The sequence below is a fragment of the Tiliqua scincoides genome, chromosome 5 (assembly GCF_035046505.1).
Source record: "Tiliqua scincoides isolate rTilSci1 chromosome 5, rTilSci1.hap2, whole genome shotgun sequence".
Taxonomy (NCBI): domain Eukaryota; kingdom Metazoa; phylum Chordata; class Lepidosauria; order Squamata; family Scincidae; genus Tiliqua; species Tiliqua scincoides.
The window spans coordinates 54,454,798-54,480,483 of NC_089825.1; the positions used below are offsets into that span (position 1 = coordinate 54,454,798).

The window sequence follows — 25,686 nt, forward strand, 5'->3', positions numbered from 1 at the left end:
CCGCTCCTATATAGAGGTGTTATGTGGAGGTTATGCACTTTACATAGCATGGTGCATTGTTTTTACTATAATTATGAAGAATATTTATATGCTGGTTTTCAACAAAAAGCAGTTAACAAAGTAGTTTGCATAGCGAAATAAATCAACGCATGCTTCCCTGTGCCTCCTCACGGTCTAAAAAGAGATGCAGAAGAAACGCTAGCAACCAGTACCGGAAAAGACACCATGCTGCGGTGAAGAGGGACAGTTGCTATTCCCTTGCTAAATATAAGAGGGTTCCACTTCAAAAGGTGTTCCTTTGCCCCATTAGCAAGGTTAGGATGTACACGAGAATTATGGTGATGTTTCCAGCAGCAAACACTTGAAGTGTGGATGAATACACACACTTATATACAGGGTGAACCAAAAGTAGGTGGACAGTAAATGATAACATTTATTCCACCTACTGTCCACCTCCTTTTGGTTCCCCCTGTATGTCTTCAACACCCAAGAACCTGCATCTGGGAAACCCATCTTAGCCAGGGTCCTTAGGCCTTAGTCAACTGTTACTTACAATGTTTGTCTTTTCTGCAAGTAAAATTATGGAACATGAAACAGATACATTTGCCATGAGACATGGAGAGATGTCCTAGGCCACTATTTGTTCCATGTTTCCAAGTGAATCAATAAATGTGAGTGACCATACGTCACAGTTTGATGACAATATGTTGACAACCACGTTGGTCCATGATGGGGCAAAGCTTTTGACTCCCAAGTCCAGCTCATTAGAATAAGCTGTTTATTCAGCTGTAAATCTATTTAGAATAAGCTTTTCCTGTGCCAGTGTCCACTGGATTCAGATTCAGTACATTTTTTCCATAGGTTTAGTTTTGCATCTATGGCACACATTTTAGTGGAACTGAGATGATAAATTTATTGTTCCAATAAATGTTTAAAATGGTGGTACAGGTCTTTGATTCATTCAAAAAATCATTTCCTTAGCCTGAAAAAGAGAAGGAAACAATATTGTATTGATAGGAAGACATAACCTTGTTGCCTGTACTGTTGAAGCAAAAAAGCTGTTGGAACCAATACACAGCTTCCTAGAACTTGCATTAGAAATAAAATGTGCTTGAGGCTGGTTTGCACATGAATGGACAACCCTTGATTATTTGTCATAATGACTCTGTGCTAACTGGGTTAACTATCTCCTGTGTGTGTGTAATGAGTTGACATCGGGTAATATCAAAGTTCTACCTGTAGTGATTAACCTATGCAGGGTTGGCTTTAAGCCAGTTGCTCCCAGTTGGGCCCCACACCTAAGAGGCCCATGCAGTAGGGAAAAAATAAAATTAGTATTTTTATTAAATCATTTCAGAGTCATTAAAACAAATGGTTTTGTAACGATTTACTTTTCAAAGGTAATCGACACATTTTGTTTTTTGTTTACTTGTAAGCTTACTTGTATGCAATTTTACATTAAAATGTGGATAGATCCTTTTGGTCCGTTAACTCTCATTCACTTTTTAAGCACACATTTGATTGCTTTGCATTCTACCATAGATATAATAATTTTATTTATATGTTCTACAGACCTTGGCAGTGAATCTGGGGTGCTGCTAAAATGTTTCCAGTTGGGTTCACAGCTCCTAAGGTCAGTCATGCTAGCATGTTCATATGACTTGCCTCTTGAAGCTGCTACAGGTAGTGTGTGAAGAATTACCTCTTGGCTGCTTGTGACAGATTCTGCATCTTTTCTTTCAAGTTAGGTTAATGTTACGAGGCTCTCCTATTTAATGCATTGAAAGTTAGGTCTTTATAGCCTTTCCTGTTATATGATCCCATAATCAGTTTTTGGAGATGCCATTAAGCCTTGGTTGTTTTGGGCTGAGCTTTCACCAGAAAGATTTATAGAGAATTCATGGACATCTTTTGCCTGTGTGTTTTCCTTAGACTTGTTGCAAAGTTTGAAACGGGTAGGAAGGGAAGTTCGAGGCTAGGCTGGCTGCAAGTCCTGTTGAGGTGCTGTTTGCGATAAATCATCAAACAGTTTCGCTTGGCTATGGTGTGTGTTTTTGCCACCTCATGGCAATTATATTCTGTCTTTGGGGAGGCTTTTCTTTTTCTAATAGCTAGTATACCTAATTCCCTAGGACATCTATAGCCAGGAAGTCCTAATGATTGTCTTCCAGGCTTCCTCTCTCTTTGTCTTCCTTCTGTTTATTTGTTCATTCATCCGCTTCCAGGCTCATGTCTAGTCAAGTGTTGGAGTGTCTATAAAGAAGATGGATGGCCATACTTTAATAGGAAAGGGAAGTTTTATAAGTGTATCTAGGTCTGTAGAGAATTATTGGATGCCAGCAAGCGCCAAAGACTTGGTCTTTCTGTCTTTCTTTAATGAGTCGCATATTAAAGAAAAATACATTGGTGCTCTCACCTTGCTACGGGCAAGGACAAGCCCAGTGCAACAGGCATTGACATTTTCACTCTCCAGTACACCGTACTTGGTTATAAAGAGAGATTTTGATGCCTGTTGTAACCTTTCTTAGGTATTCACACTCACAACACAGACTTAGAAAAATGTTTTTGTTGTTTAATTTGTCATTGCTTCGTTGGTGCCTAAAAACGAGAGCATAAACGGAAGGTAAATCCAGATTTCTTTTTCCCTGTTGAGAGTTTTAATTACTCATGGCAAGGTCTCTGTGGAACTTACTTTGTTTGTTTTATATAAAGCAATATTGGCTCGGCACCTTCCCACCTATTGTTTATCCACCAAAACCTCTGCTTAGGGATTCAGAATTTTTTTTTAATTTTCTTACATTATGAGATATAAGCTGTTTTCAAATATTCCTTAGAAATGAAGTTTGCAAATCAACAACAAATACATTTGCAGTAAGTTTACACAGCTCCCTTTGGGAATATTATAGGTTGATCTTCTTTTTACTTTTTTACTACAGAGTTTACAGACCATGATTCCCACATTAAAATTGCTCAAACCACCTTTTAACTTTAGAATTATACATACACAATGCAATAAGACCAGTTTAAAATGACACACCATTGCAAAACAAATGACCCTCCCCCCCCGAAGAGTTTTCCTAGAGGAAGAAGGGGATGGCTGTGACCCAGATTTCTTCCCACTCACTTAGAGCAATCAGGATCAGAGCATGAATTACAGTAGCAGTATCGAACATAAGGCCAACGTCCACATCCAGCCCATGGAAGTTCTTCATCCATCCCACATGATGATTGGTCCCAGCTCTGCCCTTTCAGCAATGCTGCTCCTGTCAAGACTCTGGAAGAGAGTGACAGAAAGCTATCTCAGAAGGCGTGCACCCCTCTTGGTCTACCCTTCCTGCATCGTGTTCCTTGCCTTCTGAGAATTTCATTCCATTTTTTCAATAATTAAAGTTGCCAAATATCCCACTGGTGTAGCTAGGGAGGGGCAGGGGAGTACATTGTCCTGGGCACTTCAGAAAGCCTACCTGAGGCCTTAGAAAGTCACTTCGTGTTTTCGCAAAAATTGGAAGTGCCTTTCGGAGACATGGGGAGGCCATGCCTCAGACCATCTCAAGGATACGGTGGGTTGTTAAACTTTTGTTCCCCCTAGTGCCAGTAGGCGTAACTATCTGAAATATCCCTTACTCTAAGAGTCATATGTGAAAATATTCCGCCTTCCGTTTCATTAAGCTTATTTATCTGTTGGCTTAAGGTTTCCATGCTAATTTGGATCTGTAAAATTTGGATCACTTGTTGTCGACTCATATCAAGCAAATATTCCAGCTTTTGTTGTAATAGATTTTCCCAATTTGTTCCTGATGAATCCATGATTTTACCCTTACAGTTTTCTTTTAGTCCACTAGGTGTCCTGGGCAATCTCTTTGCTATGGAATGCAAACATTTTGTTTCCCACGAACGCCACTCCGACCAAACAATGTTCAACTCACCACTCAGTGATAGGAAATCCTTCCGCACTCAAACAATCCAGAATTCAACATCCAATAAAATTTATATCTCATACAGTGTTGCAGATTTGTAAACTTGTACAAATCAAAACAAAAGTTATACTCCATATAGTGCCAGAAACTCAAATATCTCTTGTCAGATTTAAAAACAACAATGAAGTGGAGGAATCCCCCCCCTTCTCCTTTTTCCAGTTGTTTAAAGCCAGGATTTGCATAACACAAACAGCACTTACTTTGTTCTTCCAAGTATCTTCTTTCAATAGATGAAATCTGTTTCAGTAGATGGTATCTTCACAGGGGTTTTGCAGTTAGTTTTGTAGTTAGACATCACGTCTCCTCCCCCACTGCCTTGAATGACCAACTCCTGGGAAGCAAGCCCCCCTGGCTGGGCTCCAACCTAACTCAGGTATCACCCTCAGGATGACTAAACCTCTCTTGGCAAAGTCATTGGATCTCCTGGACCCGCAGAAATAGAGGTGAGAAACAGGCTGAAATCCAGAGCCCCGGAGATCATGCCTGTTCAGTTCACTGCATCACCCTGCACCCCCCCTTAATTTGATTTTTTAAAAGTCATTTAGTTATTTGATTTTTCTTTGTGAACTTTTTTGTTGGAAAACAATCTGCAGTTATTCTTAATAATAATCTTATTGATAAATTGTTTACCATTACCATGACTTTGTAATATCTGTTAATTGGCTTAAGACAATGAACCATGCAACTGGGGATTTAGTAGTGAAAGTTGTCATGGGGGAGTGATCAGTCCTGGATTTAGGAATGCTTGTGAATAAACTCCCTAGAGGTGTCATTGTTCAATGTACAAGCATGAAAAGGGAAGAAGACACAAGATTGCTGGTAAACTGCAAAACAAGAAATGAACTTCTCATACAAAGAAGCTGAGAGAATTGGCTGCTTTATATCAGAAAATATATACAGATCTGGAAAGAGAGCAACAACTAAGAGATCAATTAGATAGTCATAGAAATAGCTCTTGGTATCTGTCACCTGACACACATTATCATGTAATCCTTAATGATCTATCATTCAGGTATATTGTGTTATTATCTCCATAATGCAAAGTTGAGTCTGACAGGGAGTGGTTTGTCTAAAAGCCCCCTAATAAGCGCATGGTAGAGCTGAGATTTGAATGGGTGTCTTCCGAATTCATAGCTTTATCTCTTGGCTACCCGTGCACACAAGCTTGGATATTAAAAATTTAAGTTGTAAGAAAAGATGAAGGAATTAGAAATGGAGAAACCAAATTCAAAATTAGGAAAAGGAGATTGCAATCTTCGATTAAACTGAGGCTCTTTCTTTTAGAATACGAATACTTAACAGAATGCAGTTTCTAGGTCACCTCAATTTGTTTTTGGGAATGTAGTGTTGGGCTGCTCCACAGGTTGAATTAGGGTTAGCCTTACCAAAGGCTGATCATGTTGCTTATACAGGTATGACCTAATTATCCACGGATTTTTCACTGTGGTTTTATCTCAATGTGATGGGAAGGGCCCTTTAAATTAAAGGAAAAAAGTCCTGACAATCCATCAATCATTGTCTCTCTAGGCACTTAGAACAGCTTCACTTGAGGCAAGCGACCCCTCCCTTCCCCCTGAGCATGTGAAAGAATACTAAATAGCAGTGATTATCACCACCTCCATTCTTTCCCCTGTGCTGCTGCTTCTGGTGAAAGGAAGGATTACTGCCTCCCAGTGAAGCTTTTCTAAGCATCTGGAGAGAGACTGATTGTCTGCTTGATGCATTACAAAGGTCAACAAGGCTGTTTTTAAATCACTGAGTGGAAGGACATTGTTTTTTAAATGGATTTGCTTTAATGCAATTTTTGCTATCCATGTGAGTACTGGGAACAGAACTCTTGCGAATGACGAGATTCAACTGCCCTGCGTATGGGGTCCAGACAATTGTATTGCCCCATGAATTGGTTTGATGGACTTGGGCTCCTTTATGATATTTATGAACAGCTTAGCAGGAGATTTTCAAACTACTGACCCTTTATCTTGAGCAAATCAGTTTCCCTTGAATCTGTCTTTTAGTCAATAAAATGCTGCTGTTGATGAAATAATAAGGAAATCACTGCTCTGTCTTTGAGCCTAAGTTGTAAATGGTTAGTCCACATGAACCTATGTAATCCTATGCATATTTACTCAGAAATAAGTCCCTCTATGTTCAATGGAGCTTACCCCAGTAAATGTGTTCTGGATTGCTCAGCCTCGCTTCAGTCTTTGTAGACTCTCTTGAAAATAAGCTCCATAGAAATCAACTGCCTTGTTTCTCAGTAAGTAAATATGTATAGGCTTGTGCTGCATGGGTATCCATTAAAATTCAAGTTGATGTTTCTGTTTCAGCAAAAAGGGTTTATCAACTATAAACTATAAACTGGGCAGGAGGTCTGGTCTAGAGGGTAGAGCCTCCATTTGCCTGAAGATTAACATCCACAAGGTCGCCAGTTCGAGGCCACCGGCACCGTGCGACCTTGAAGCAGCTGGCAAGCTGCAGCTGAGCTGTTCCATCTGCTCGGAGCGTGGGAGGATGGAGGCCAGAATGTTAAACCAGATCGGAGTGTAACAGCTTGAATGTGGTGGTTCTTGAAAGAGAGAACCTTCTTTCAATTTGTAAAAATCCCTGCATGGATTTAATAAGCCTGCCTGTGTAAACCGCCTTGAATAAAGTCTTGAATAAAGATCAAGAAAGGCGGTATATAAATACTGTATATTATATTATATTATAACTATATGCATCACTTTTTAAGAAAAACTAAGACTCACACTGATTGGCTCTTGGCTACCTTAGATGTGTCCATACAGTACACAACTCTCTCTTTGGGACACTCTCCCAACAGAGTTAGGCACTCTGAAGTTGTAGGTTTCGCTTGGGCAGCAGAGCACTTGCTTAACTTTCTTCCATTGACATAACTGGGACTTTAAAATGGTTTGGTTTGGCTGTGTCTTTCTAAATAATAAACTTAAGTAGATTCAAGGGACACTACATTTTTAATAGGAATGTTGGCAAAACAACTGTTTTCATTACATTTTCTTTAAAAAGCAATATGTTTTCATGTTACATCAGTGAAGAGAAAGAGAGTGTGCTGACCTAAGATAACAATAAAAAAGACTCATAAAGGGGTTTGTGTATTGAGTCTGTTATGTACAAGCAACAATAAAGGGGAAGTATTGCAACCTCATCTTCACTAAAACAAACATTCTGCAGCATGGAGAACTCTGTAATCTCAATGTAGTAAATCCATAGTGTACAAAGAAGGCAAATATGCTCATGAGCCCTGTTGTAAATGACCTGTGGACTTTGGGGTTCTGTGCATTCTGGTGGTTTCGCCTAGGTTTCATTGTGCTCTGATTTTTGGCCAAGGTTACACCAGAAGAGGAGTTGACAGGGTGGAGATGTGATGTTATTTTCAGATTTGTAGTCTAGATGTCATGATCTGGATTGGATGCTAGAAGATTAAAACACACAAAGAGGATTTCAAGTAAGTCCTTTTGGAGGATTAGGCTGAACTAGCATACATCTGTTATAAGGGTTATGAAGATTTCTGTTTTGGCCAGAGGTTGACCTTAAATAAGGTTGGACAGTCGGCATTCTAGTAAGATGTTTTGGGGTTGTTGTCTTTTTAATTTTAAATCTTTTAATATTGTTAATTTGGATTTATAGTACTGTTTCCCACCTGGCATCTTAAAACATATGCCAGTGCCTTGCTTACATGTCTGTGTCATGTTGTAGTAGTTTTTGTTATGTTTGCCACTTGCATTTTCACATCTTTGCTAACTTTTGCAAAACCTCCCCCTCCTCAATTTTCTCCTTGTTTTGGGGTTATTGGTGCATTGTCCTTAACTCTTCTTCCATTTTTTTTTCAGTATCTTTACAGCCTTTTAATAAACTTCTTGTTTTCTGCTTTACCTACTTGGACTCAGTTCAGTTAGGAAGGCATGGGTTGCTACGTCTCCCAGATCACCCATGATTCGCTATTTTAAGGCACACATGGATTTGGGGGCTCCCTTTTTAACCTGGAAGGGTGGTTTTTCCACACCTGTGGAAAAGCTGACCGTTTTCTGTCTGGGTGTTCCAGCTTTGGATGGTGGCAGTGAACTACCTTTTTCCATTGAAAAGGGTAAATCAGGGAGGTGGGTGCTGGTCACTAACCACTAGGCACAGCATCTATCTTGCTCGCTGTCTTCCCTTACAACACTTTTATAACTTCTTGTAACTTCTTCTTGAAAATTGTTTGTTCTAGTCACAATCTGTGCCAATTGCTTCTGAATTGAACAAAGACATCCTAAGGAAAATCCTTACAAATTATTGCTCCTTTCTCTGTTGACAGTGAAATGCTTTCAGTATGCAGGATGTAGCTTGTCGGAAAGAAAGAGAGCCCAGGTGGGAGCATAGAACACTGTTACTCAAGTGATTGTAATGGCACAGTGATGAGTTCCACCAAACAAGCAGGTGATCTTGGAAGCTGAGAAGTCACATCAACAAGCTGCAGCTTCATCAGAGCACTGTGAGGTTTGGTCTCTTGAGGTTTCCACATCTTCACATTTTGTAATAGGACGACTTCATCTTAAAGCCAAATGCTTTTTTTTCTAGGTAGAAGTAAAGTGCTTTTTAGTGCAGGATGCTCACTCTGGCATTTTCTTAGCCCTTAATGCTTTCTTATAGTCTTGTCTCCTCCCTCTCACCTGCTCGAACATAAACTCTGGCTTCATACCTCAGTTGGCAGGTTAGCAGAAGGTACTGTGGCATGGACTCTCGGGTAAGGCAGAAAACCTATAGGTTAGGACAGCTGTCCAGTTAAGAGTTTCACCTCTTCTGAAAATTAGATAATGCAACATAAAATAAAATTATTACATTGGCCAACAGCCTAATTGTAACCTGTGCCGGCACAGTGGGACAACATGGCCCACACTATATCCTGTGCTGGATAGGAGCAGACTGGAGGTCTCCTCGGGGGAAGGGGGCATATGTCATAAGAACATAAGATCAGCCCCACTGGATTAGGCCATAGGCCCATCTAGTTCAGCTTCCTGTATCTCACAGCAGCCCACCAAATGCCCCAGGGAGCACACCAGATAACAAGAGACCTCACCCTGGTGCCCTCCCTTGCATCTGGCATTCTGACATAACCCATTTCTAAAATCAGGAGGTTAAGAACATAAGAACATAAGAACAGCCCCACTGGATCAGGTCATAGGCCCATCTAGTCCAGCTTCCTGTATCTCACAGCGGCCCACCAAATGCCCCAGGGAGCACACCAGATAACAAGAGACCTCGTCCTGGTGCTCTCCCCTACATCTGTGGTTCAGAAGGCGTTTGACACGGTCCCTCACCAAAGGCTACTGAAAAAACTCCACAGTCAGCACAGTCCAGCACCACATCCTGCGGCAAGGAGTTCCACAGACCGACCACACACTGAGTAAAGAAATATTTTCTTTTGTCTGTCCTAACCCGCCCAACACTCAATTTTAGTGGATGTCCCCTGGTTCTGGTATTATGTGAGAGTGTAAAAAGCATCTCCCTATCCACTCTGTCCATCCCCTGCATAATTTTGTATGTCTCAATCATGTTCCCCCTCAGGCGTCTCTTTTCTAGGCTGAAGAGGCCCAAACGCCGTAGCCTTTCCTCATAAGGAAGGTGCCCCAGCCCCGTAATCATCTTAGTCGCTCTCTTTTGCACTCGTGTCCCCTTACCTTAGGTATAATCCCATCCTGCACAATGAGGCTTCTCGGATCTGCACCAGCTAAAGTGCTGATGCAAGTCCGAGAAGTTCTGTGTTGGGCTTTCAAACTTGGGAAGGATAACGGGATTCAGTGTATGCTGGTGTCAGCAATCCTACACCCCTTCTGGGCCTGAACGCCCTCTCTCTGCCCTCCCCCCATATATTACACCCTCTTCCTACCCTCCCCCTGCACTATATGGTGGGAGCTTACCTGTTCCATCAGGTGTTGCACCAGAATTCAGTGCTGGTGGGATGGCTCTGGCCTTCCCACCAGTGCTGCTTATTCTCCAGGTGCCGCAAACGGGGTTTACGGCATGTTTGCAACACACTGCAATAAATTCTGGTCATCTTTGACATGTTCCTGTACACGATTCTGGAACATCTAAGACGGTTTAACTACTTCCTGGTCCAGTAATGAATCTACTTTTTGATTAGCCCTATATGATTTTATCTTTATCCCAGTGCTCATTGAGGTAGTAAACCTTTGTCTGGCCTATATCTCAACAGACCACAGAAATTGTTAAATGTTTTACTTCCCACAACTCTCGAACTAGTTTCACACCGGATGGAAGTGTTAAAAAGCTTAACTGCATCTATCTTTAAAAAGGGAAAGAGGGGGGACCCAGGAAACTATAGGCTGGTCAGCCTAACATCTATACTGGGTAAGATGGTGGAATGCCTCATCAAAGATAGGATCTCAAAACACATAGACCAACAGGCCTTGCTGAGGGAGAATCAGCATGGCTTCTGTAAGGGTAAGTCTTGCCTCAAGAACCTTATAGAATTTTTTGAAAAGGTCAACAGGCATGTGAATGTGGGAGAACCCGTAGACATTATATATCTGGACTTTCAGAAGGCATTTGACACAGTACCTCACCAAAGGCTACTGAAAAAACTCCACAGTCAGGGAATTAGAGGACAGGTCCTCTCATGGATTGAGAACTGGTTGGAGGCCAGGAAACAGAGAGTGGGTGTCAATGGGCAATTTTCACAATGGAGAGAAGTGAAAAGCGGTGTGCCTCAAGGGTCTGTCCTGGGACTGGTGCTCTTCTGCCTGTTCATAAATGACCTGGAGACAGGCTATAGCGTTTTGGCCTCTTCAGCCTAGAAAAGAGACGCCTGAGGGGGGACATGATTGAGACACACAAAATTATGCACGGGAAGGACAGAATGGATAGAGAGATGCTCTTTACACTCTCACATAACACCAGAACCAGGGGACATCCACTAAAATTAAGTGTTGGGCGGGTTAGAACAGACAAAAGAAAATATTTCTTTACTCAGCGTGTGGTTGGTCTGTGGAACTCCTTGCCACAGGATGTGGTGATGGCGTCTAGCCTAGATGCCTTTAAAAGGGGATTGGACAAGTTTCTGGAGGAAAAAGCCATCACGGGTTACAAGCCACGATGTGTATGAACAACCTCCTGATTTTAGAAATGGGCTATGTCAGAATGCCAGATGCATGGGAGGGCACCAGGATGCAGGTCTCTTGAAAGTGAGCCGTATCATGCGTTTACTCATGAGTAGGTGTACTTGTTATAGTCCCTCAGAAAGGGCAGGCTGAGAGGAATCCAATGACACCAGAATGGTCCCGATCAATGAATGCAGCCCCCCAAAACACCCAAGAAGCTCCCCCCTCCTAGCTGTGAGTCTGAGCCCAAAATGAAGCCACATGGCTGTGTTTACTTGCGAGTAGGCGAACTTGCCTTAGTCAGGCAGGCCGAGAGGCTCCAAAGACGTCAGAATGGTCTTCATCCAATGAGTGCAGGGCCCAAAACATCAGAGAAGGAAGCTCCTCCCTCCCAGTCTGTGGAGCCCTATGGAAAGCAAGGCAAACTCACAGTTGCATTTACTCACAAGTAGGCAGATGTGCCTTGGCTGGTGGTCAGGCCAGGCAAAGGGGAATGTGAGGACACCAGAAGGGTCCTGATCCGATGGAGCTGGAGTGCAACTTGAGCTGGTAAGGGGAAAGTTTTCTATTTTGCACTTGCAAAGCCAGGTGGGTCTTTATTCTGATGTGCCTGAAATAGAAGAACTTGAAACTGGGCAATGGGAGGGCTGGAAATATCACTGATTCTTTTTGGGGGTTGTTATTGCAGGCAGACTACAGGGTAATCTCCATTGACCACTGTGGGACTTACTTCAGAGTAGACATGCATAGGCTTGGGCTCACAGGCTGCAATCCTACCCACACTTTCCTGAGAGTAAGCCCCATTGACCACTGTGGGACTTACTTCATAGTAGACATGCATAGGATTGGGCTCACAAACTGCAATCCTACCCACACTTTCCTGAGAGTAAGCCTCGTTGACCACAATAGGATTTACTTCAGAGTAGATTCACTTGGTGGAACAGGACTGGCTTCCCCTTATTTATTTTATTTTAATTTAATTATTTATAATTTTTTATTTTAATTGCTTGATGATGTCACTTCTGGCCATGACATCACTTCCAATGGGTCCTGGACAGACTGTCATTCTAAAAAGTGGGTCCCAGTGCTAAAAGTTTGAGAACTGCTGCAATAAGTTGTTAGTAAGTTGACAAGGGGTGTGTGTGTGAGAGAGAGACTCTAGAAGTTTTCAAAATCACTGAAATCAGAATTTGGAGGAATAAGACCATCATGTTATATATCAATCAATGCGTAATTTTATGCAATGAAACAATCCACATTGAAATAATCTGTGTCCTAACAAAAGTTACAGCCAAAAAAACGGTGGGGCCGGGGCGATGGTACATCATCATGCCCACCTGGGGCGTTGCCCCGCCCACTACGTGGGGTGACGCGCAGGTCTCCCACACCGGGTGACACAAATCCTAGTGATGCCACTGTTCTGTGGTGGAGTCGGACCTACCTTCAATCTCCACCTTGCTGGATTCTATCCCTTCCTTAACAGAAATGGCCTTCCCACCTCCAACACGCACCTCCCTGTCCCTCCTATAGAGTTTATAGCCCGGGATTGCGGTATCCCACTGATTCTCTGCATTCCACCAGGTTTCCGTTATGCCTACTATATCAAAGTTTTCTCTAGTCTCCAAACATTTCATTTTTCCCATCTTCGATCGGAGACTTCAGGCATTTGCATAAAAGCATTTGTACATGGAATGTCCCAGGATGGGCTGCTTATTAGCTCCTTTATCCCTGTAACCACTCATTGTGGCAAACGGTCTTATCACATCCCATCATTCTACCATTCCCAGTTTCTTCTCCTACTCTGTCTTTACCTTGTTGTTCTCTAACCTCCCTGTCCTCGTCCCATAGGGATAAGGAGTCCCAAACCATATGCCCCCCGCCGGCTCCTGTCAGCTTTTCCCCAGGGGTCAGTTTAAAAGCTGCTCTGCCACCTTTTTAGTGTTATGCACCCGCAGTCTGATTCCATTCTGGTTCAAGTGAAGCCCGTCCCTCTTGCACAGGCCCCATTTGTCCCAAAATGTTCCCCAGTGCCTAACGAATCTAAACCCTTCCTCCCTACTCCACAGTCTCATCCAGGCATTGAGACCACTGATTTCCGCCTGCCTAGCTGGCCCTGCGCTTGGAACAGGTAGCACTTCCGAGAACACTACCTTTTGGGGTCCTGGCTTTCAGCTTCCTACCCAATAGCTGAAATTTGGCCTCCAGGACCTCCCAGCTACACTTGCCCACATCGTTGGTGCCGACATGCCCCACAACCACTACCTCCTCCCCAGCACTATCTACCAGCCTGTCTAGATGAGAAGTGATATCCGCAACCTTCACACCCAGCAGGCAAGTCGCCATGTGGTCCTCACATCCGTCACAAAGCCCCCTCTCTGTTTCTAATAATTGAATGATTATTATTATTAATGTTATAATTAATAAATAATAATATTGTTATTATTATTATTAATTTCCCTGCTTGATGATGTCATTTGCGGTCAAGACATCACTTCTGGTGGGTCCTGACAGATTCTCCTTCTAATTTATTATTATTATTATTATTATTATTTTATTTTATTTTATTTTATTTTATTTTATTAACAATCCTAGGTTGCAATCCTACCCACACTTACCCAAGAGAAAGTTCTATTGGCTATCGTTGTTAAAAACATGCACATAGTAGCCTGTTAAAGGTGCAGATCTGTAACATTTCCCCCAATGCAGTCACTTACCATGGCAGCATCAAGTTTAATATATTTTTTAAAAATTGAAATGAATAGGGGACCCCCCTGAAATTGGCTTGCCACCCACCCAGTGGGTCCTGACCCACTGTTTGAGAAACACTGCAGTAAGCAAAGCTGGTTTGTTTTTATAGAGAAAGCAAGGCCCGAAATGAGTGGGTGACTGAATCCAATTTTCTTTAAAAATATCACTCATTATTTATAATGCATGAAATGTGAGATCAATTTCACCCAAATAAATGAAATGAATAAAATGTGGGGGTTTGCCCTGAAATGTATTTGTTCTGAAGAAGCAATGAGCAAGAAGTGAATAAAGAGTTAGTTTCCTAATGGATTTGTCTTCAAGATTCAGTTCAGTGGCTTTTAGGAGCCTAACAAGAAGTGGTTCCAGTGAAAATTCTTAGAAAGATTTGTTCTAATTGATTTATTCCAGCTGACGTTTTCCAGACCACAAAGGTGATTGTTTCAACTGCACAGTGTAGCCACTAAGTGTAGCCACGTAGTGTAGCCACTAAGCTTTCCCAAGAGAAATGTCTCTTGGCTGCAATCCTATACACACTTTCCTGACAGTAAGCCCCAGTGAAGACGATGGGACTTCTCAGTAGACAAGCATAGGATGTGCTCTTAGTTGTCTCCTTGATTTTAATGATGGTTAAGTTACATCATTAAGTAATGATGGTTAAGTAAAGATGGTTGCGACACTTCACATCTCTCTACCCCTCTAAGGTTTGGAAATTATTATCTGTATCTATAGTTTTTTAAAGACATATATATTCCTAAGAAGTTATTTTTCCCCATCCCCATATACACATTTGCATATAATCAGGTTTATGTTTACACTAGTGGGATTTTTGTACAGATGTGCAGCCTCTCCAGGGACATATAAAGAGGGTGGCTGGGGGGGGGACCAGCCCCACGTGCCAGGCTGCAAGAGGGTGTCCAAGAAATCATATGGGGCCCAGGTGCCAAATGACCATGGTAAGCTACTGAACCTCCCCATGGGATCTGCACCCTGCCACGGATATGAATTTATTCAAGGCAAGTAAACTGTATAGAACACTGGTGTGATTACTGGTGTAACAGTGTGACACCTGAATTTAATCCTCAACAGTGCAAGAAACAGAATCCTTCCTTGCTCTTGTTTTCTGAAGAGCAAATTTTCTGATCTGTTGTTGAAGCAGCTGCTGCAACGTCTGCTGCATCATTGTTCATTTGCTACCAATAATTCTGCTTGATCATGGAATATACATTCATAAGAGTAGCATTACAAAGTTGTGAGAATTGGAATAAGTCAGGGAAAACAAAAAAAACACAAAATTAAAATATTTTGACAACCCAATCCTATGCATGTCGGTTCAGAAGCCCCATTATCGTTAATGGGGCTTACTCCCAGGAAAATGTGGATAGGGTTGTAGCCTAAGGGCACAATCCTAACCCACTTTCCAGCACCGACATAAAGGCAGTGCAGCTCCAAGGTAAGGAAACAAATATTCCCTTACTTTGCATAGGCCTCCATGAGTGTCCCCCAACTGCAAGATGCAGCACACATCCATTGACATAGCTGGAAAGTAGGTTCGGATTTGGGCCTCGGTGAGTTAAATGGAGCTTATTCCAAGGCAAGTGTGTGTAGGATTGCAACCTGAGCAACCTTAGTATGTGCATCCTGTGAGTGTGATTTTAAAACCAACCAAAAGCTTATTGTATTCCAATAAACCAGGGGTGTCCAAAGTTTTTGGCAGGAGGGCCACATCGTCTCTCTGACACTGTGTCGAGGGCCGGGGGGAAAAAGAATTAATTTACATTTAAAATTTGAATAAATTTACATACATTTGCATAAATGAATGTATTAAAGATGAACTTATATGAATGAATGAAGGTCTTGCAATAGCTCAAGGCCTATAAAAGGCCTTGCACAAAGCAAGGCTGGCCTTTCCCTTGCTGCCGCTACTGCATTACAGACATGAAACAACAAGCAGTGGAGGGTGCCCTCATCTCACTCAAGAGGTTGCCCTCATGCTGAGAGCAGTAGCGTCGGGCCAGTGTGGGCTCCAACAAATCTCCAGAGGGCCAGAGGCTCATTGGAGACTGGGGGCTCCCTGAGGGCCACATTAAGAGGCCTCAAGGGCTGCAAGTGGCCCCAGGACTGGGGTTTGGGCACCCCTGCAATAAACTAATGAAGGTATAGTGCCCCTGATGTGAATTTCATGTACGCTAACTGAACTATAAAAGGCATAAAATCTGGTTAACATTCTAAGACAATTTTGGAAAACTAATAAACTATAAACTTGTAAGAAAATAAGCTAGTTTCCTGCTAACTTTTAAAAACGGACAAAACTTTTTTGTTTTGTTTGATCTGGCCTTTGAAAATTAACCAGTTTTTTTTTTCCTTATAGCAGTGGTTCTCATACATTTAGCACCGGGACCCACTTTTTAGAATGAGAATCTGTCAGGACCCACCGGATGTGATGTCATGACCAGAAGTGACATCATCAAGCAGGAAAATTTTTAACAATCCTAGGCTGTAATCCTACCCACATTTACCAAGGAGTATGTCCCATTGACTGTCATTGTTAAAAGAATGTACATAGTAGCTTGTTAAATTACAGGTCTGTAACATTTCTCCAAATGCAGTCACATACCATGGTAACATCTAGTCTTAATATATTATTATATTAAATAATATATTAGAAATAAAATATTGAAATGAATGGGGACTCACCTGAAATTGGCTCGTGACCCACCTAGTGGGTCCCAACCCACAGTTTGAGAAACACTCCCTTATATGGATTTCATAGCTGTGTAATTCCTTGCTGTTTCTTTTCAGTCTTTGCTTTTTCATTTATTTATAAGGTATTGTTTTGTCGTTGTTTTACTGGATTTTTAAGTTTGTAAACCACTTCTAAGATTAATTTTCAAAATGATATGCAATTATTTTATAATTATTTTATAATAAACAACTGGGCATTTATTTAATAAATAAACTGGGCAGGAGGTCTGGTCTAGAGGGTAGAGCCTCCATTTGCCTGAAGATTAACATCCACAAGGTCGCCAGTTCGAGGCCACCGGCACCGTGCGACCTTGAAGCAGCTGGCAAGCTGCAGCTGAGCTGTTCCATCTGCTCGGAGCGTGGGAGGATGGAGGCCAGAATGTTAAACCAGATCGGAGTGTAACATCTTGAATGTAGTGGTTCTTGAAAGAAAGAACCTTCTTTCAATTTGTAAAAATCCCTGCGTGGATTTAATAAGCCTGCCTATGTAAACCGCCTTGAATAAAGTCTTGAATAAAGACCAAGAAAGGTGGTATATTAACTGATTGAAATCCCTGCACTCTCCTCCTTTGTGTCCCTTCTTAATATTCACGAACAGTGGATACTGTGGATACTGAGGATGAACAGTGGATACTGAGGTGTCAGCCAATAAATCATAACCTTTGGAGGGACTAGGAATGTTCTTGGAGCATGCATGCATTCCGACCCCTGTGCCACTGATTGCAGGGAGAAATTAATACATGAAAAAAGAAATTTTTCTAAAACCATATTTAGATTTCACAGGCCTGTGTAACTGAGGGTCAGAAAAACTTTTTTCAGAATCTATTGTGGTTTTGTATGGATTTGGGGTGCTGATTCAAAAAATGGCATCAGTTTTGCCCTATCCTGTTTAGTTTCGGAGATACAGCATAACCGCGTTAGTGAATGGTTCAAGCAGCTTCCTTGTGAGGAAGTCAGGATGTAGGAGAAGTGATGGAGGCGGCAGCTGTCACCAGTGGTAGATGTGGGGGAACAAGGGGTGCAAATGCCCCGGGGACCACCCCTCAAGGGCAGCACTGCCTTGTCCTCCACCACCCGCTAAACTTTTTTTTAACACAAGAAGCCTATAGCTCTGCTGGCTTCTTTCGCTTTAAAAAAAAAAATTCCTATCTTTATGAAGGAGGGGGTGGCCCAGAATCATGGCCAGAGAGGCAGCAAACCCCCAACCGCAATTCAGCACCCGTCTGGGCTGCTCCCCCTCCTCCTTTATAGGAGGTAAAGAAAGGGGAGGCCTAAAGAGGCAGCATGCAGGGAGTTCTGGTGCACTGCCACTCTAGGGAGCCCCCCTCCTTCTGCAAAGTGGGTTAGCCCTCTTCGACTGTGAATCGCAACTGGAGTGGCAGCAAATTTGCAGCTTCTCCAGCCATGATTCAGGGTTGTGTCTTTTGTCTCCTTGGAGTTGCAACTCCTGGTGCACTGCTGTTCTAGACTGCCCCTTTCCTCTCCTCCTATAAAGGAGGAGATGAAAGATGCCGCCCAAAGCGACATTGCACCTGGAATGGCAGCCGTTCCGGGTGCAATTTTGCATCGCTCTGTGCTGTGTCCTTCCTCTCCTTGGAGGAGAGGAGGGTGGCAGCCCAGAGCAGCGCAGAATTGCGCCAGAAGTAGGCTTGTCATCACCACAATTACTTCCGGGTTAGGGGCAGGGCAGCAAACAAAGTGGCAGCCACAGGCATGAGGAAGCCCAGAAATGCCACTGGCTGGCACAGTGGGAGTTAAGGTGGATGGCATGTGTCATGCTGCCTCAGAAGCCTTGGGCTGATCCTGCCAAAATGACCCTATGTGGACTGCTAAGCACACACTTGAGCTGGCTTTCATTGGTCAGCACAGAACAAGAGGCAGTAGCCTAGCACTTATGTACTGCTCTGATTGCCCAAGTACCTCGCTTCTTGAAAAGCATCTCCAACCAAATAAAAACTATCTAGCAACTTAACTAGCATTGACCTGCCTAGATTAAAGTTGTTTGGTGTGTTAAACAGGCATGATGGATTTATTTACTCTTAGCCAAGGATTATTACTACTCCAGCATATAATGAAACTTATCAGAAACCATTGGAGAGCCCCCATATGATGACTTTGAGAAATCTTTTTCACCCGGGCAACCTTGGACATACTGATGTCGCAGAAGAAACTGGAAGCACAATTGCCTCAAGCGTCCTTTTTCTCCAAAGTTCCTACGCAGTCTGAAATCAACCATTTGTATTCTTCCACCTGGGAGATGCCCAGGCGCCTAATCTGGGCAGCTGTCATATCTCCCAGGTGGGCAGATGTCGAAAGATCTATTGCAGACAAGATGAAATATAGAGGAACAGGAAATGTAAGGCATGTGTGCTTCCTGGTATATTCGCAGTACCATTGCATCTGAAGCTATGATGACCTACAGTGGGGGTTTCCAGCCTTTTTTTCACTTGCATACCCCTTGGCAGCCCATTTCCATAAATAGTACCCCTCATATTAGCAAAATGTTTGTACTCAATTTTATTTATTTATTTAAAAGTTTTTTATGCTGCTTTTCTAAACATTCAAGGCAGTTTACAATGAGAAATACACAAGAATGTCAAACTAATTATTAAGATTGCTTCTTGAAAAGCATTCAATGGTTTTCAATCAAAAACCATTAAAAACTATAAAACAATTTAAACAGCAAAAGAGCAGATAGGAAATAATATATAGCAGCATAAAAGTTTAAAAAGTAAAGGGGTCCCTAAGGAGTACCACCCTCCCCAAAGGCCAGGCAAAATAGATAGGTCTTCAAACCCCACCAGAAACCATGTACTGAAGAAACTGCTCTCAGATCTTCTGGTGGCTGAGACATGGTGCCACAACCAAGAAGGCCCTACACCTCACCGCCATCCCCCAGCTTCAGATGGTGGTGGTATCCTGAGAAGGCCCTTTCTGATGACCACAGGGGATGTGCAGGAATGTATGGGGGAATATAGTTACTGTTATTCCAAATTTATATGTTGTAACTAAATAAATGACCCAATAACTGGTTTCAAAAGTAATGGAATATTTTTTAAATGAAACACACAATGTATATCTTATACAGAAGAAATGTTGGACTTGCTCTGAAGCACATAGTTTTTGAAATCAGGTTCACTTGATGTAACATACAGTCTTAAATCTGAAATTGCATTCAGCTGATTTTGATACAGTATTTTTTATGAAGGCATAAGAAGAGAAAACCCTCTCTGCCAGCCATATTCTTGTTTGTATAGTTGGCATATTTTGTTTGTAAATGCCACAAGAGTAAAGAAGGTTTTATGCTACCCCACACACTTGAGATTAGGAGAGTCCCCATCTCATATATATGAAAACCCATACTTCATGTATTCATTGCAGTATTTTCTTCTTTATCTGAAGAACTGAAGACTATGCCTTTTCATTGCAAAACGATAAAAAGGCATGGTCTTCAGTTCTTGAAACCAAACTATTAGACATGTTCTCAGAAATTCTTAAAGATTGATCACTCTCCACATTGTTTCAGCTTTCTTTCTGTGCTAGTTTTCAACTATTAATCTGTATCTGATAAAAATTGTTGACCAAAAATGTGCAGTGGTGGTATTTTTGCAGCCAGCTAGCTGTCTTCCTTCCTACTTTGCCAGCCCCACAAGTCATTCTAATACTTACCTGCCTCTTTCTGCCATTATATAATTATTTTTCAAGTACCCCTAAACAACCTAGCAAGTACCCCTGGGTGTACATGTACCCCAGATTGGGAGCCACTGACCTACAGTAACAGGAAGGAATATTTTCCAGTGCCAATGGCGGCTGGTTTTAATCCATGCTCAGTTTGCCTTGGATCTCCTTTTGGGCACAGAGCAAAATCCATCCTTTCTGTATCAATGGGCAAAGGGCTTCTGTGGAATTCATTAGCAAAGATGTTATGTCTGAAACAGAGTTTATGGTATTAAATTAGCTTCTCGGGGCCTATTGCTGAACCAGCAAGAGGGTTGTTATTTTGAAAAACAAGTGCTGTGTTGTACCGCTTAGTCCTCTTCCATGGAAGAATAACATTTACCATTTAATTAACCTCATGTGGCATGGTGGGAATGGATGGCAAATCAATAATGAATGTCATTACAGTCACCTTGTGCCACTGCAATTCTGTTATTTTTTTTTTTAGAGGGGAGGAGATAATGAGTCTTGATTTCAGCAAGAACAATTTTGGTAGTAGGCAAGTGATTAGTTACTGAGCTCAGAGTTCCCACTGGGGGTACGAAAGATTCTGGCTGCAAATCTGTCTAAGCAGGAGAGCCGGGGATTGGAGACACAAGATGGAAAGCAGTCTTTATTGTGTTGTCCTGTATTTATCTTCGCCTAACAATCCCTGGAATTAAGCTTCAGCTGCAATAAATCAGAAGATCCCAGCTGTTTTGCTCCCAGCTTGCTCCTTAGCCATCTGATCCCCAATTTCTTCCAATTCCAGGCGTTTTCACAAATGACATCAGCTTCCTTTTTTGTGCTAATGTGTTTAGGGAGGAGACAAATAAGGTATGGGCGCAATCCTAACCCCTTATGTCAGTGCTTTCCAGTGCTGACATAAGAGCAACGCAGCTCTGAGGTCAGGGAACAAACATTCCCTTACTTTGAGGAGGCCTCTGTGAGTGACACCCAACTGCAGGATGCAGCACACATCCCATTGGCACAGCTATGCCAATGCTGGAAAGCACTGACATAAGGGGTTAGGATTGCTCCCTAAGTGTTATAGTGAGAAGCCATTTTGCTTTTGAACAATCCCCTAAAAATTGCTCACTTCCTGTGCCTGAGAACACATGTAGCTTTAGAGGTATTCATGATCTCCTGTTGAGAGGTTCTTTACCACAGAGAAACATAGCGTACAGGTTCTCTTCTGGGCATGCATGTGCTCTCTTGAAGATGATGGGTGCAATATTTCTAAGTACACAAATAGCACAATCCAATAGGAAGATCTCTGTGAGTGCTGTGGAATGATAGGTGTAATGGAAACAATTTGAGGTGTAATGTGAGGGCTCCTTGCAGGAGATTGTATGAGCAATCAGACACATCTGTTAATCTATCAGCCCTGCCTACTCTTATTTATGTCATCTCCAAGACATCGAAAGGACTGAAAAGGTAACATTTGCTGAGCACATTTGCTGAGGATGGAAGAAAGCCTTGTGTTAATTCAAGGACTGTAGATGTAACTTTTGCTGTATGTTTCAACCACAGTGCATCTTCATGATTAATGAATGTATTACTCGGGTTGTAAAAGTTCTTTTTATCTTTGGCAGTAACTGTTCACCCCTCTGATGGTAGCATTCCAAATCTCATACACTGAGTTTTCTATGAATGGTCCAATCTATCCCAGTAAACTGACTGGCTGAAGCTCTCCAGGCTTTTAAGTAGCAGTCTTCCAGCCCTGCTACTTGAGATCCTTCAGATGGAACTGCTAGAGTTTGCACCCGAGTCCTATATATAATTTAGGGCCTCACATTATGAGGGGTTCTGCTATAGATAAAATGTTTTTTTATACTAATGCAGAAAAAATAAAAATTTTAAAGCATTTAAACTTGGAAGTACAGGTCAGCCCTCTGTATCTGCAGATTCAGGATCACAGATTTCACTATCTGCTGGTCCCAAACCCATGGGGTCATCTTGACCTGTACCCTCCAGAAGCAACCAGAGCTGTGTGCTTCTGGAGAATGTTCTGGGGCCTTTGGGACACCTTAGAAGATCAGGTTTATTGTAAAAACCAGATGCAACATTTAAAGGCCTTTGGAGGGCTGGGATAGTGGTCCCTGGCCTTTCAAAGGTCTTTCAAGGCCTTTAAACATCAGTTCTGGTTTTTAATAATAAACCAGAAGTGACCTTGTAAAGCCTCCCAAAGACCTTTTGGGGGCTAGAGGATAGCACGCAACCTCCCCAACCCTCAGAACATCCTCTGGAGGTGAAGGGAGCACTGCTCCCGTCATCTCTGGTGGATTAGAAGGGCTGAGACCATGGATTCCATTATCTGTGGGTTTCAGTATCTGGGGGGGGGGGGGTTGTCCTGAAATGGATCCCCTGCAGATACCTAGGGCCCACTGTACTTCATAATGCAAATAGTGCAACATATTTATGTCTAATGAACTTTTCATTATACCTTTGCCTATGAGCATATGCCAATGTAAAGCTTGAATATTTCTATTTTCTTTGTGCTTTCTATTGAAATAATCTTTCAAAAAAAATGTTACTTAAAGCTGCCTGTTAGGACTGACATCGTTTAAGGCCCCAGCATGACTTAATTAATCTGGTGCTGATTACAGCTGCAATTTTTTTCACAAAAGCATATGCTCTGATTCCTTTACATTTGTGAGCATGATCAATTCCAATAGCCATCATGCCTTTGCAAAATATTTTCTAATCCAGTATAAAAATAGTTGATGGTTACCTTGGACAGCCTTGGATAAATCTCATGGCAAGTCACATCAGCCAAGAAAATAATGTCTAATGGTAGCTGAAAATAATTCTGTGTGAAAGATAAAACAGAAACACTTTGTGCTATTGCTAAGTTGATGTGAGAGGAGATGCAAATGAATTTTACAGATGTGACCCGGCTTCCCTTCAAAGCTTGTCAACATTGCTAATTTTAAAGGCACTTTAATATCCCAGTCCCATTCATAGTATGAGCTGCTTCGTCACAAGCAGGAATTTTCCTACAACAAAGAACTCAATGTTCACGGTAAACAGGGCAGAACATATCGTACATCCATGGGAAGTATTTCCATGGGAAACCTGTGTATGTTTAACTGCCACTGAGCAGCAGAGGTCATGATAGCAACTACCTTACAGTAAGCCCTGTTATTGGTAAACCCAACTACATTGTAGTTGGCCTAAAGGCCTACTGTACAAGCAGGAAGCATAAGCCTGGAGTGCCAACCAAGGCCTTTCTTTCCAGCCTGCACTGCCACTACAGTTGCCAGTTAGCCCCAAATGGGTCTCTTTTTCCCAGCATTTTTCCAGCAAATGAGTCTTTTTTCCAGCATTTGGCAAAAACTAGTCATAGACTACCTTTGGACCACCACTGAACTTCCTCCTTTTATTTGGGAGCTCCATCTCAGTATCAAATTTTGCTCCCATTTTCCAAGACTTGAAAGCCTTTGTGATATCACTAGGTGCCACCTCAGAAATCTCAACTTCTTAGATTCATCCATCCAGGCCAGTGTCAATGTTGCTGAGAGCCTTACAAGAAAGCCCTCCACTGGGGCCACCATAATACCCTCTATTAACTTGCTGAAAGTACATTGCAGGCTATATATTACCTGTCCCTGACCTACAGCAATGAGAAGTGTGAGGTAAGCCACTGAATTGAAAACCCATGAAGGTATCTTGCTCTCCCCGTCTTCTGTGTTCATTTTATTATTTTTGAATGTTGGTAAAGGGCTTAGGACAGGATCAAAATCCCAATTATCTGATGTGGCATTCATCTTAGGCAGTTCATCTCAGCACGACTTTGCCTGTAAGAGGGAGACTGATAATGCCCCCCCCCCCCGGAAATCTGCCATTTGTTAATCTGCCAATCTGTTATTATGTTGCAGCTCCAGAAACTGAAACGATCACTTTCTTTCAAGACCAAAAGTTTGCGGAGTAAAAGTGCAGACAACTTTTTCCTACGGACAAACAGCGATATGAAGATGCAAGTTGATTTGCTCTCAGAAATCAGCCCCAGAACTGCCCAGCTCCCCAGTTTGGACAATCAGATCTCCTCCCCAACCAAAGTCCATCAGCAGCAGGAAAGCAACAAGGCACACATTTTCCAGGAACACATCTTCAAAAAGCCCACTTTCTGTGACATCTGCAACCATATGATTGTTGGTAAGAATTTGGCTTTCTTTTTTGTGAGCCTGCAACCTTGCCAAGTGGCTTTTGGTGGAATATGCCACTTGTCTAGAGGTCTAGGAGAAATGAACTTGCAGTGTTGGTTCACATTGTGTCTGTGTGTACAACATTTTTCCCACACATTCCATTTCCTTCCATGTATTTAACACCTACTATAAACAAACTGGTAGTAGAAATTTACCAGGCATTGGTGGCAGTTTTGATTTATTTTGTGATGTATTTATGAGCTACGAATATAGAGCATGAAAAGAACATAACAGGAGATACAGAGCTGTACTAGTGATCAGGCTGTTTTGCCCAGACCAATGTGGTTTCTGGGGTGATTTGGTCACATTCTTCCATTTGCTCTGAAGGTAAAATGCATATTAATAGTGGTGGGACAGGCAGGAGTCGAGATTCTTCAAGAAGACCTGTTTAAGCCCCAACATGGAGCAAACCAGCAGAGCCAGCAGAAAGCTGCTCTTCTGGCAAATTCCTGCCCATTTTTCATTCCCATCCAACCTGTCTCTGTATGGCAGTGTTTCTCAAACTGTGGGTCGAGACCCACCAGGTGGGTCATGAGCCAATTTCAGGTGGGTCTCCATTCATTTCAATATTTTATTTTTAATATATTAGGCTTGATGCTACCATGGTATGTGACTGCATTTGGGGAAATGTTACAGACCTGTACTTTTAACAAGCTACTATGTATATTCTTCTAACAATGATAGTCAATGGGACTTTCTCCTGGGTAAGTGTGGGTAGGATTTCAGCCTAGGATTGTTAAAAATTTTCCTGCTTGATGATGTCACTTCCAGTCATGACATTACTTCTGGTGGGTCCTGACAGATTCTCATTCTAAAAAGTGGGTCCCGTGCTAAATGTGTGAGAACAACTGCTGTATGGTGTTTCCATTCATATATGTACAGTTTTGCACTGAAGAAAACGTTGTGGCAGAGCTTTGCATTTAAAAAAAAAAAAAAAAGTCTGTTTATTTTTTTTAAAGCCTGCTATTCTGGAAGTTTGTTTCCTGTAGTGACTCAAATGGAAAAAATGTTAGTTTTCCTCACATTCTTTGCACACTGTGTCTGGTTATCTCTGTCAAATGCAATGGTCCCTAAAAATATTGACTCGCATTAATTCTTTAGTTAATGGGCACAAATATCCCCATGCCAACAGATTGAGCAGAAAACGAAACAGGGATTTTTATATTGGATTAAAGACTATTATCTTGATACCATTATATT

At 42.1% G+C, this 25,686-nt stretch overlaps 1 protein-coding gene across 1 annotated transcript in view; it reads left to right on the forward strand.

Moving 5' to 3' along the window:
* STAC (SH3 and cysteine rich domain) overlaps positions 1-25,686 on the forward strand; it is a 78,452-nt gene that overhangs the window by 17,827 nt on the left and 34,939 nt on the right. The window contains exon 2 of the mRNA XM_066631022.1: positions 24,160-24,436. Within this exon, the coding sequence (XP_066487119.1) occupies positions 24,160-24,436 (277 nt within the window). The remainder of the gene's footprint in view (positions 1-24,159; positions 24,437-25,686) is intronic.